The sequence below is a fragment of the Erythrolamprus reginae genome, chromosome 1 (genome assembly GCF_031021105.1).
Source record: "Erythrolamprus reginae isolate rEryReg1 chromosome 1, rEryReg1.hap1, whole genome shotgun sequence".
Lineage (NCBI taxonomy): Eukaryota > Metazoa > Chordata > Lepidosauria > Squamata > Dipsadidae > Erythrolamprus > Erythrolamprus reginae.
In genome coordinates, this window is record NC_091950.1 from 274,594,791 (window position 1) to 274,607,734 (window position 12,944).

A 12,944-nucleotide genomic window follows, 5' to 3' on the forward strand; every position below is an offset into this window, starting at 1 on the left:
CATCCATGCTGTTATCTTGGCAACGGGTCCCGTCGACTAAACAATGTCATTTGGCGGGACCCAGGAGAAGAGCCTTCTCTGTGGCGGCCCCGACCCTCTGGAACCAGCTCCCCCCAGATATCAGAGTTGCCCCCACCCTCCTTGCCTTTCGCAAGCTCCTTAAAACCCACCTCTGTCGTCAGGCATGGGGGAATTGAAATTTTTTTCTCCCTTCCCCCTAGGCTTATAGAATTTATACATGGTATGTTTGTTGGTATGATTGGTCTCTTAAATTGGGTTTTTTTAGATTACTTTTTAATATTAGATTTGTTACATTGTTTTTTATTGTTGTTAGCCGCCCCGAGTCTTCGGAGAGGGGCAGCATACAAATTTAAATAAACTAAACAAACTAAACTAAACATTATCAAAATTGTTTGATATGACTATATTCTAGGATACTTTTTAAAAAAAATTCCAGATTATTTATAAAGCTTATAGTCCTTATGCTGCAGATGGTTGCCCAGCCAAGATTTAAGTAATTCAACCTGCTTAACTCTTTAATATTAGCTAAGGTTGACTAGCTGGGCTAAAACTTTCCCCTAATGAAATTCAGCTCATGATGAATACATAATAGGGATTTTCTTGGCAACGATATGTGAATGATTTTGCATCGCTTTCTTGAGGGTTTTTTGTATTTTTTAAAAAACAACTTTCTAATTTATTGCCTAATATGTCCTGGAAGATTACAATCTATGAACTGACCAGTTCCAATTCTGCTTTCAATTTTAAAATCACTTGGGTATTACAGAATTTTCAACATAAATTTTATTGTGTGCTGTAATTTAAACTTATATGTTGTGATCTTCACTTTATCTCATTCCAAATCTTTCCAAATTCACTGAGAAACTTTTAAAGCAAGCATCAGAATTTATTCTAGGCTATATGATAGGTGCATAGTCCAGAAATGGCACCTCACCCTATGAATGCACTGTGATATAAATTCAAATTTAATTTCAGCATCTTTACATAACTCCTTGTTGATGTGTCACTTGGCAAATTTTCACATTTTTCCCTCCCAATATTTGGAGAGTAAAATTACAACGCAGAGAAAATAATCCTAATCTTTTGTTTATATTTTTATTTTGTTTATATTTTATTAGTTTTCAATTTTGTATAACACTCTTGATTTATTCCTAGTGGACATACTTTGGTACTTTCCAATGGGTCTACTATAGTTTTTTTAATTGCCATATTAATTTTTTAATTACCTTTCACCAAATTGGACTAGGACCATTTTTATTTCCTAAGTGATTTCTGATCTTTTGTTTATATTTTTATTATGCCAGAAATTGAATTAAATTGTTTCCTATATTTTGCCATGGTTAGATTTTAGGATTTATTAAATTTTGATACATCAAATTATAATTATATTATACATCATATATGCATCAAATTATAAAAGGAGGAGGAGTTTAGGAAAAAAATGGAAGGAGATAGTTTGACTTAGTTAAAAGTAGAAATTATGCAGTAACAATTGTATTCTGCAAAGTTGTATATGAACAGAATTTATTGCTCTTCCTATCACTTATTTTTAATCAGACATAAATCTCAATATCCTTTTGTAGGGAGGATGGGCTGGCATCACACTAAAAAGGTTATATATATTTATTTGATATGTGTTTGGCAAAGCCCCAGGAGGCAGTTGCCAAAATTTAAATTCAGCATGAAATCGGCATGAATGTAACACTTCTGATCTTTGTCTTAAGGAATCTGCCTTTTAAAAAAAAATATTTATTTATTTATTTATTTTGTCCAATACACAATAATACACAAGAGACTATAGGACAGGGGACGGAAGGCACTCTAGTGCGCTTATGTACGCCCCTTACTGACCTCTTAGGAATCTGGAGAGGTCAACCATGGATAGTCTAAGGGTAAAATGTTGGGGGTTAGGGGATGACAGTGTTCCCTCTAATTTTTTTGGGGGGTGGGCAGAAAAGTATAGTGTCTGAGCGGCAGTCCCTTCGGGACTGGGCGGCACAGAAATAATAAACAAACAAACAAACAAACAAATAAAAAACCCACCCTGTTTTGCCTCAGAGTTTTCGGAGAGGGGCGGCATATAAATCCAATAAAACAATAAAACAATAAACAGAGAATTTCAAAATAAAATACTGTACTGTGTGTCTATAACAGTGAGCTCATAATAGGGCAACTCTATCAATATCAAAATGCCACTTAAATAGTTGAGCTAGTTTCAAACTAGATTTTGATTTTCTTTCTCTCTTCCTTACTCCCATTCTTTTTCTTTCTCTTTTCCTTCCTCTCTTTTTTCTATCTGTTTCTCTCTCTTCCTCTCTTCCTCTCTTCCTCTCTTCCTCTCTCTCTCCTTCCCTCTCACTCTTTCCCTCTCGGCTTCTGGGCAGGTTTGAAAAACTCTGAGTTGATGATAATTTTTAAGTGAGCGATTGCTCACTGCTCAGCTTAGAGGGAACTATGGGGGATGATACTACAGAGTCTGGTAATGAGTTCCACGCTTCAACAACCTGATTACTAAAGTCATATTTTTTACAGTCAAGTTTGGAGCGGTTAATGTTAAGCTTGAATCTGTTGTGTGCTCTTGTGTTGTTGTGGTTGAAGCTGAAGTACTCTTTGACAGGCAGGACATTGCAACATATGATCTTGTGGGCAATACTTAGATCATGTTTAAGGCATCGTAGTTCTAAGCTTTCAAGACCCAGGATTGTAAGTCTAGTTTCGTAGGGTATTCTGTTTCGAGTGGAGGAATGAAGGGCTCTTCTTGTGAAGTATCTTTGAATATTTTCAAGGGTGTTAATGTCTGAGATGCGATATGGGTTCCAAACGGATGAGCTGTATTCGAGGATGGGTCTGGCAAAAGTTTTGTAAGCTCTGGTAAGTAGTGTGAGATTTCCAGAGCAGAAGCTACGTAGGATTAGATTAACAACTCTTGAGGCCTTCGTAGCGATGTTGTTGCAGTGGGCTTTGGCACTTAGATCTTTACTTATTAGTATCCCAAGGTCCTTGACTGAGTGGGGATTATCTGTGATAAGTTGTTTATTAAGTTTGTATTTGAAGATCTGATTCTTTTTGCTGGTTGAGATTTGGAGTTGCCATGCGTTGGACCAGTCAGAAACTGAGTCTAGGTCTTTTTGTAGGGTAGTTGTGAGTCTACGGAGAGAGGCGGCATACAAATCCAATAAATAAATAAATAAAATATCAGTGGTGTTGAAGAGTTTTACATCGTCTGCAAAAAGAACACAGTTGCTTGTGATGAGGTCGCAAAGGTCGTTGTTGTACAGAAGATGGATCTTAAAGAAGCCCCTTTTTTTGTATATTCCACTGAGAATTTAGCCTGAAGGAATGGAACTTTAAATCAAGGTTGGATAGAAATGTTAAAAGGAACCAAATTAAAAGGACAATAAGGCACTTATCATCTTTACTAAGGTGCAGCAAGATTTGGCATCTTGTTGGAAGGCTGAAATGCTGTTGGTGGGTAAGAAAAACAAAAAGAAACAGAGAAAGAAAACAACCTACAATCTATTAATCAAATGATACAAAACCCATTCTTTAACCCAGAGAGTGGTTTGAAACTAACTGTAACTCCTTTATTGTAAGTCATTTAGTGTAATTTAATAAGAGGAAAGACAGCTACTTTTATTTATTGTAACAAATACATTAAAAAGAATTAATACACATTTTACAATAGGAACAGTTTAAAAAATATTACACTCTAGAACAGAGTTGTTATCCAAGCTGTTCTTCAAATCTTATGACATACGTTGTGCACATCTCTATGGGTGCACATTTGCATTGGATAACATGAATAATACATTTTAATTTTTTTACAAATAGCAATTATGGCTTCCGTAATTTTGGACCATGGCTACATTTGTAGAATCGTAAGGAAATTATCAACTGTTAAAATATCTACCTTTATCATAGAGCAAAGCACAAAATAACAGAATAATTAAAAAGGGGGGAAATGGTAATAGAATAGTAGTAGTATTCAAACCTGTGAAAACTTGTCATTGGTTTTTCTTAGTTTTCTCAAAAAATTATTATCATGCTGTTAAGTTATTATACATCAGAGAAGCAATTTGGTCTAGTGTTTAAGGCATTAGAGTGGTATCAGACTAGAAACTGGGAGACCAGGAGTTTTAGTCCCACTTTAGGCATAAATCCAACTGGGTGACCTTGGGCCAGTCCCTCTCTCTCAGCCCTCAGAAGAAGACAAGGGCAAACCATTTCTGAAAAACCTTGCCAAGGAAAAATCAGGGACTAATCAGGAGTTGATGCTGTTTAAAGGTGCATGCATGCATACACATACACTTACACATATGAGACCCCTTAAAGATTTTGTTAAAAAACCAAAAAACAAATCCTCCAGTTTCTTAAACTGAAGAGACTCATTAAATCCAATTCAAAGCCATCTGTTGGCTTAAAGTGAAGATATGCTAACCTCTCCCTCCATGCTATCAAGCTGTTTGCTACAAAAAGTGTTTTCTATCAAGTTAAGCAAGGTTTATTCAATTGGAAGTACTAGTGAAGAATACCACCCTTCCTCTGAGATGGTGTGTGTGTGTGTGTGTGTGTGTGTGTGTGTGTGTGTATTGATTTGTACATTATTAGAAAGATGCTTAATTAAATTTTCTGCAAAGCAGAAACTGCAATTCAAATTTAGGATTAGCTGATAGAAAGGAAGAGTTATCTTGTCCTGTTTGTGTGTGTGTGTGTGTGTGTGTGCATGTGTGTGTGTTTCTTATTTGTTTGTTTGTTTGTTTGTTTATATACTCCTAAAGCACTCCAGGTGGCTTAACAACAGAGTAAAATATTTAAAACATCTTAAGTATTTAAACAATTAAAACCTATACATATCATTCCATGGTTGGATCTTGCTGATTACAACTACGAGCTCAACAGTCCCAGGCCTACCAGAAAAGCCATATCTTAACTGCTTTTCTGCAAGGCCAATAGGATGAGGTCAGTCCTGACCTCCAGAGGTAACTGGTTCCAGAGATCTGGGGCAGCCACACAGAAGGCCCTCCACTGCGGGCCCACCAGCCGACACTGTTTAGCTGACGGGATCTGGAGGAGACCAATTCTATTGGCTCTCACCGATTGCTGGGAGTTGTGTGGCAGAAAAGGGTCTTGAAGATAACCTGGCCCTAAGCCACGTAGGGCTTTAAAGGTAATGACCAACACCTTGAATTGTGCCCAGAGACTAATAGAGAGCCAGTGCAGAGGATTGGTTAATGTGGGTGTACCTAGGTGTACACACAACAGCTCATGCAGATGCATTCTGGATCAATTGTAGTCTCCAAGCACTTTTGAGGGTAGCCCCATGTAAGGCACATTGCAATAATCTAATTGTGAGGTGACAAAGACATGATTGACTGTGAGGAGTGCCTCTCGATCCAGGTAGTGTCGCAATTGCTATGCTAGACAAACTTGTGCAAAGGTCCCTTTTAGCAAGAGCTGAGCAACTTTATCCGACAGAAACTGCACAAATTCCTCAACTTTACCCTGCAAGGGCTCTTCCATTTCCTCTGCATTAAGGAGGGTTCCCTCTGCACCCTAAAAAGGGTGCCTGAGTGTGAATCAGTGGATGTAATAAGTACGGAAAAATGTGAGCATTTTGCCATCCGTATCACCACTAAATAAGTCCTAATAAAAGCTCTCAGAAGTGTTAATCAGATTTGAAGTCACTGGTCTGCAGCATCACTCTAGACGTCTCTTATGGCACTTCATCTCCCGGAGTTCCTCGGTTATATAAATCTAATAAATCTAATCTAATCTAATCTAACCAGGGAGCTCTCCTGGATCCACCACCATGGAGAGGTGTCAAAGGCGCAATCTGCTCCTGAGCCCCAAATGCTGCCCTATTTTAGACAGCCACTAGGGATTCAGCCGGCTTGTGAACAAGGGAATCATGTATCTCCCCAAGCTCCTTCTGGAACCCTTCGGGGCCCATTAGGCATCTGGGATGGAACCACTTACCGTAATCGGCTCCATCTCTGTGTGGTGGGGGAGTTGTGCCTTAAAGTCTAACCTCAGCAAGAAATGATCTGACCACAACAGAAGAAGGGGTGGCTGCAGCAGAGGCTGCAGGTACTGAATATTGGCTCTTCTGTGAGTGATTCTGCCATGTCAGAAGTGTTGCTGGGTTTGCCACTATGGGAAGAGGGCAAGGTGGCTGAAAATGGCACTCAAAATAGCCGACACCCAAGTTCTGGGAAGATGAAATGGCCACCACACCCCAAAAATGACCACCGCTACAGTTGGACGGCCACATTTCCACCAAAATAGCTGCTGGCTAACAGAGTAAGCTCTGGCTGTGATGTCAAATGACTAGGCAGCTGCTGCAGTCCAAATCGAGCCATGCAAAACATGCTGGGTAGAAAGATGAGCCCTGGTAGAACTCCAATAGAGACAAGGGTGGCGGCATTGGAACAGCCGGCTGAGCAGCAAGAGGCAATACCAGCCTGTGGGGCAAAGACCCGTATGTTGGAGACCAGGTGACAGCTGCATGAGTGTAAACCCACTGCTGAAAGCCGGTCATCCTGGCTGAGCAGTAAAGAGTACAAGAGCTCTCCTGGCCAGTGGTTACCAGGAGAGTTGCCAGAGCGTGACAACTCCAACAACTCTAGAGAACTGAAAGGAATGTGAAACAGCTACAACGTTGGACCAGACCACAACATCTCAAACAGAGTTGGACAAAGGAGAAATGGAATGAAGCTCCCAAGGCCATTTTGAGGGAACCCACCCCTGGGAATGCAATGGCCCTTGGCTCGAAGCTCAGATGGTGGAGAGAGCCGAAGCCCACATTGTGCTCAACCCAACGACTGTGATAACAAGGCAATCAGCTGAAGAAAACTCAGAGTAGGTAAACTCAATGACCGATGGAAATAATCCTCGAAAAATGAGAGTGTGAAATACACATGTCCTGTTCAGGCAAGGACTTAATCAAAGAGGGGGAATTGAGGCAGGAGAACGAAGATATACAATTTGTCAGACTCAGTCCTCATTGGCTGAAGGGATGCTGCCATCCCTTTTTGGACGTCAGCTCCCGCCACTATGGAGAATAATTTGTTATGTTTCCGGTGTTTACTTATTATACTTGAAATATTTTTATTTTATTTTTACCAATCATTTTTAAAAAAAAACAATCCTGAAAGTATCAATAGGAGAGAATATTTATAGTTTAAAGCTGAACTGTGGGGTCCTTAGACCCCTTTGAGAATGATGGTTTTCTTGCAAACATTTCATTGCAAACTACTGTAGATAACACCATCAGTGCTTCAAGGAAGTGGAATTTGCTCTTATTTTTATATCTATCTATTTATTTTTATTTATTTATTTTGTCCAATACACAATACATATTGAAGAGGATGAAGTATTATATATAAAGAAAAGATATAAAAGTAGAGGAGAAGATATATGAAAGGAAGAAAAGATATATGAGATATGAGATAAGGAGAGACAATTGGACAGGGGACGAAAGGCAGGCTAGTGCACTTATGTACGCCCCTTACTGACCTCTTAGGAACCTGGAGAGGTCAATTGTGGATAGTCTAAGGGAGAAATGTTGGGGGTTAGGGGTTGACACTACTGAGTCCGGTAATGAGTTCCACGCTTCGACAACTCGATTGCTAAAGTCATATTTTTTACAGTCAAGCTTATCCTTGTGACTTACCCTGTCAGGTGATAATGTTCTTTTGATTCCTTGATTAGGCAGTTGTTTAGAGCACACAAAACACTCCCACAAGCACTGACAGGGCAAGCCACAAACATATAAAAATAAGAGCAAACCCCATTCATTGACATATTGCAAGCCCTTTGGGGAGAAAGCCCTAAAGTTGATTTGACAAGAATTGGTACATTCCAACAACTATCTGATTCTCTGCCTAATTAATTTTGCTCTGACTGATGAAATTGCTTAGATGAGCAAGAAAACAACTGAAATTTGCAAAGTTTAGTCTAGTTGCCCTGATCCAACCTTTAGCCCACAGTGAGCAATACTATTTCCTTTCCTTGGCAATTTGCTGACAGTTTGTGGCCTCCTTTTAGGTCTTTAGCCAGTAAAAAACATTTATAACACTATCTATGGTTGAGATGAAGAAGCCTTATCAATTTCCTTGTGCCTAAGTCTTTTACTCGTTAGTGAAATATATTTGAGACATAACATAGTCCCAGAACAATGGCATCTTTCAGTCTTTATAAGATCAAATAATTTGGCTTTTTGTTCAGTTTCCATCCAATCTATTGGCTAGAATGACACAGAGTGGTATAAGGATATACAGTATATGCTCAGATATAGGGCCAGCCAGGGATGGGATTCTACCAGTTAGAACTGGTTCAGACGAACTAGATGCTCCAACAAACAGCTGGGAGCAAATTGGTTTGCTCCCATGATCAGGGGACCTGATCTGCCCCTGCCCTTTACTGACTTTTAATCTTCTCAACTGATTTGCATGACAGAGCGGATTGTTGCACCTCAGCTGTGTTTCTCCCCAGTAGTAGCGCAGAAGGTAAGTTTCTGTAAAACTGCGCACACGCACACAGTGTGCAATCACCAAACCAGCAGACTCCAACCATTGAGACCCGCTAGATATATCTTCCAGGGAAGATTCACAATTTATGAAAGCATACCATTTTGTCAAGCTGTTTTTAAAAGAATTTGCAGTTTGTTTGCTCGTAAACATTCTTTTGCAGTAATTTATTATCATTTTTCTTCTTTTAGTATAAATATTTATAAGCTTTTTTTGGAAAACAGTAACATTTTAAAATAAATTTGAAAGGCATGGGAAGAATTCAAGGAGGACAGTTCTGTGTTTTAATCTCTTAAGATAAGTTCATCTTGAAGGTATTTTGCAGAAAAGAAGTCCTTTGGGCATTATTGCACCCAGATACAGTATGCTATTAATTTCAGCATTTTTACACCTTCTTTCCTCATAAATCATACAGCAGGCAGATTATAAATGAAATGATACATTACGGGCAAGAAAACCCTTTTAGGAATCAAATGAATAAGAATAAAAGAATTTTTAAAAATGTATTCAAAGTAATAAAGTCTGCCAGGGCCTGTTTTAAAGCCATCCAGAAGGACTTCCCTTGAGATTCTCTTCCAGAACCAAAGTATCACAAACAAATCATTTTACAGTTTTTTGACATGACATTTCCACCAAATAGCCCCCTACTAGACAAGAAACATATTCAGTACTGTACAGTTTACTTTAGCAATAAAAGAAAAGAAAATATGATAAAGTTTTAAGCAAAGATGATCTGTCAATATTAACTTCAAAGGACAATGGTATTTACAGTTTTATAGCTGTTGAGAAACACACTGAAGTTCATCAGTACCAGGCATTGTAATAACAATTGGTAAATCAATATTAACTCATAAATGTTAATGCAGCAGGATTTTGTGAAATTGGTAGATCTTTCAGGGTTAGGGTCTGTTTAGTAGTGTAAAGATTTGTTCTCCCTTGGTTTCTCAACCCAGATTTATTTATTTATTTCCTAAGCAATAGCCAGCAGTATCTTTTAAAATCCTCTCAAATCCTTCTCAGAAACATTCTTGCTAATAACATTCAAAAAAGGATGGCAATTTGTTCATTATTAAAAGAGGCAGGGTGCCTTATGTGCTCCCGTATTAGCTCTGCATCAAACTTCTGAAGATGACGAATGGATTTCCATTTTAGCAGTTCAATTTAATAGGCTATTTACCATTTGCCGTATCACATTTTAATTTCTCACTTTTAAAGATTTTTCCTCCCGCTCTTAAGACACTTTATATTTGCCCCTCGGCTGTGCAATTTGAAGATTACTTACAGAATGATGAAGATCTGCTCTCTCTTAAGATGAGACTAGTCAACCCTTTTGCCCTGTGACATTAGGAAGAATATATCTCATGAGCTAAGGCTTTTACAGATTTCTCTCAAATTGTTTCCCACTCCTTTTGACAGAGGCATTTAGGGACATCCATGCAGCTTTAAAGGAATGATAAGATGTTTAGCCTTCCACAATTTGACACATCCATATACCAACTCATGTAAAGTTCCGGTCTAATAAAGTTTTGTTTCTTGGAAATTAGGGGGAAAATAGACTTTTCCTTGAATCTCAAGAGAATTATGCCAGTTTAAGCTATACGTCTTCCAATAATCTTTTTCTTTCACAGCAATAAAGCTGGCAAATGATGCTGACTTCAGTGATTCAATGTGAGACATTTAGGCCATTTCCCTGGCTCGCTTTCCCATTTTACTAAGCATCTCATTCCAGTCTAAAAAACAACCACTGATTCAGATTAAAGAAAAGAACATAAATACTTTCTTTCCCACATGGAAATCACTTCTGAATTTCGTGCTTGAGGTGGAAAAGAATGTAACTTTGACTTTGGGTTTTATAGATTAGATTGATGGATCTTTATAGAAATGACTTGTTCACGCTATTATGGAAAAGCAGAAAGCTGTGATTTGATACTAGTATCTTATTCTACTGCAACAGAAAGAGTTAGAAATCAATGCTTCTTTTTCTTTTCTTTTCCCTACCTTTCTCCACTTCTTTTCCCCCTTCCCCTTCTCCCTCACTGCTCTTATATTTACTTTTGTATTTTATAATACTTAATAACTTAATAAAAAGTTTAAAACAAAACAAAACAACAGCCACTGATCACTCCCTTTAATTTGTGGTGAGGTAGAATTGGACTCAGCGATAAAATCTACTTATCTTCCCTACCAGTTCAGAAGCAGATGCAGATGCCACTGTTGCACATACTTTTTCACCTCTGTGCATGTGCAGAGGGTTAAAAACAAAAAAAATGGCAAAATCCAGATGGGTGAGTGGAGCCTCAAGCTGCCGCAACTACTGGTTCTCTGAACTGGGGCATACCAGTAGGATTTCACCACTGATTCAGCTAAAAAATAGTAGGTGGTCAGAAGAGAATCTCCCCTACTTTCTTGCTTCATGTAATCCCTTCTCTACACCTGTCAGTCATACTAATTCTTCTGAAAAGCACTAAACAAACAGCCTAGGTAATAGGCATGATAAGTGAGTGAATTTTTCCCTCAGCCAGGGCTGAAGAAGTGCACGACCGGCGGCTTAAACTGGCAGCCGAAATTGCCCCCGGAGCAGGGGGATGCTGCGGGCGGCTCTATAGAGCCCCGAACTTCCGGGTTCCTGAAAACCCGGAAGTTCAGCTTTTGGCAGCGCGCCAGGGTGGTGCGCCGCCTGCTGGTAGCTGAGGGAGGTCCTGGATCTCCCTATTTAAGGGCGATCCGAACAGGACCTCCCCCTCGCTTTCTTCACTTTCTTCACTTCTGAAGCGAACACCTGCCCACCCTCCGCTATTAACAGTGTGTCCTAAGGAGGTCGCCTCGGGGCGGAATAGGAATTTTTTGCGGCCTCCCCTTTAGAGGTGGCCGTTTTTTCGCCTATTCCACACTGACGGTGCGGACTGGATTGGTTAGGGGGTGTGGTGCACTTAGATGTTAGTATAGGCCTCCCTTTGGTCACTGGGGTTTGGCAGGTTAGGGGCGGAAATGGGCAATTAGAGGCGACTGCGCATGCTCCTTTGCGCATCCTTTAAAGGGTGATGGACCACCTCTCTCCAGGAACTAGAGGTTGGAACAACCCTGGGGATTGAAGAGAGGATGTCCATGGGAATCACTGGATCCAATTTCCCACGGGGATTGGAGGGTGAACTCCTCCCACATGACAAAGGGGCGTGGCTTGGATCCAGGTGAAGGTGGCTACCTTCACCTGGTTCAGCAAGGAGTTTTTGCCCAATGTTGGAAGTTTGTGGTAGGAATTTCCGCCCCGTTAGTTTTGGCCTCTGCAGGTCCTTAGTTATGTTAAATTTAAATATTTAAATTTATGTATTTAAAGTTACGTTATTTAAATTTATGTTAATTTAATAAAATGACCCTTATTTAATCCACAATATGTCTCAGCGTCTTTACTCCGTTTCCGGGGCAACTGTCTGATCTGATATTGAAAGACGAAGAAATACATTTCTGACTCCTTGTGGTACCCAGAGTTATTTTTTACTCATGACTTCTGACCAAGTTATTTTTAAGCAACAAAAGGGCTGTTCATTACACTCATGTTTGTAAGACCTGACAAAACCTACAGAAAACTCCAAACACAGCAGATTCATTTAAAGAAGATAAGCTGCCAATTGTTTCCTCCACATCATTTGAATAGGAGTTAGTCCTACTCAGGGCACAGAGCTAATTAGCAAGGAATCAATTTTACCCTTTCAAGAGCTATCTCCACTATTATTTCTTTCTTTCACTTATTTTTTAATCCCCATGCATTCCAGACAGAAACAGAAAGCAACATGACTCAATCCTTTATTGAAGTGTGGTCATGAAATATGATTTACTCCCTACAATTTGTTGCATTAAGTACTTGATTAAGTTGCCAACTAAATTTTGTTTTTAAAAAATGCAAAGATCTGTCCACAAAGAGGTTTCCCCCCACGTTTTGTAGAATTAATATTATCAAAGTTATATCTTAGGGGGGGTTGGCTCCAAAGATTAGCCACATATTCTTTCAAGGGTAAAACTGATATCTAATTATCCTAACAGATAACCAAGTAAAAATCCATATTACCTGAGTAAATGCTTTTTGTGTTACTGAGAAAAGTGTATATATAACAAATACATAAATGTATTGTTCTTTTTTGATTCTCCAACAGATAATACGTTTCTCAGATTATGGTTGAAGTTTTCCTATTTTTCAAACCCCAGAATTTATTTACCATATTCAATTACTTACACTGAATCCTCCAATTATATTGAGACACAATCCTTCATTCAGACAGCTGATGCTGAGCAACCTGCAGTAGTCAATTACTTCCTCACAGTTTCTTCCAGTGTAGCTTGGCATGCAGCTGTAAATACAGCAACAGAGTTAAGAAGACTTGAATTATGAAATCAAATTCA

General features: G+C 39.0%; 1 protein-coding gene across 1 annotated transcript in view; it reads right to left on the bottom strand.

Moving 5' to 3' along the window:
- EYS (eyes shut homolog) overlaps nucleotides 1–12,944 on the bottom strand; it is a 1,050,766-nt gene that overhangs the window by 927,099 nt on the left and 110,723 nt on the right. Inside the window, exon 7 of the mRNA XM_070763632.1 lies at nucleotides 12,778–12,894. Within this exon, the coding sequence (XP_070619733.1) occupies nucleotides 12,778–12,894 (117 nt within the window). The remainder of the gene's footprint in view (nucleotides 1–12,777; nucleotides 12,895–12,944) is intronic.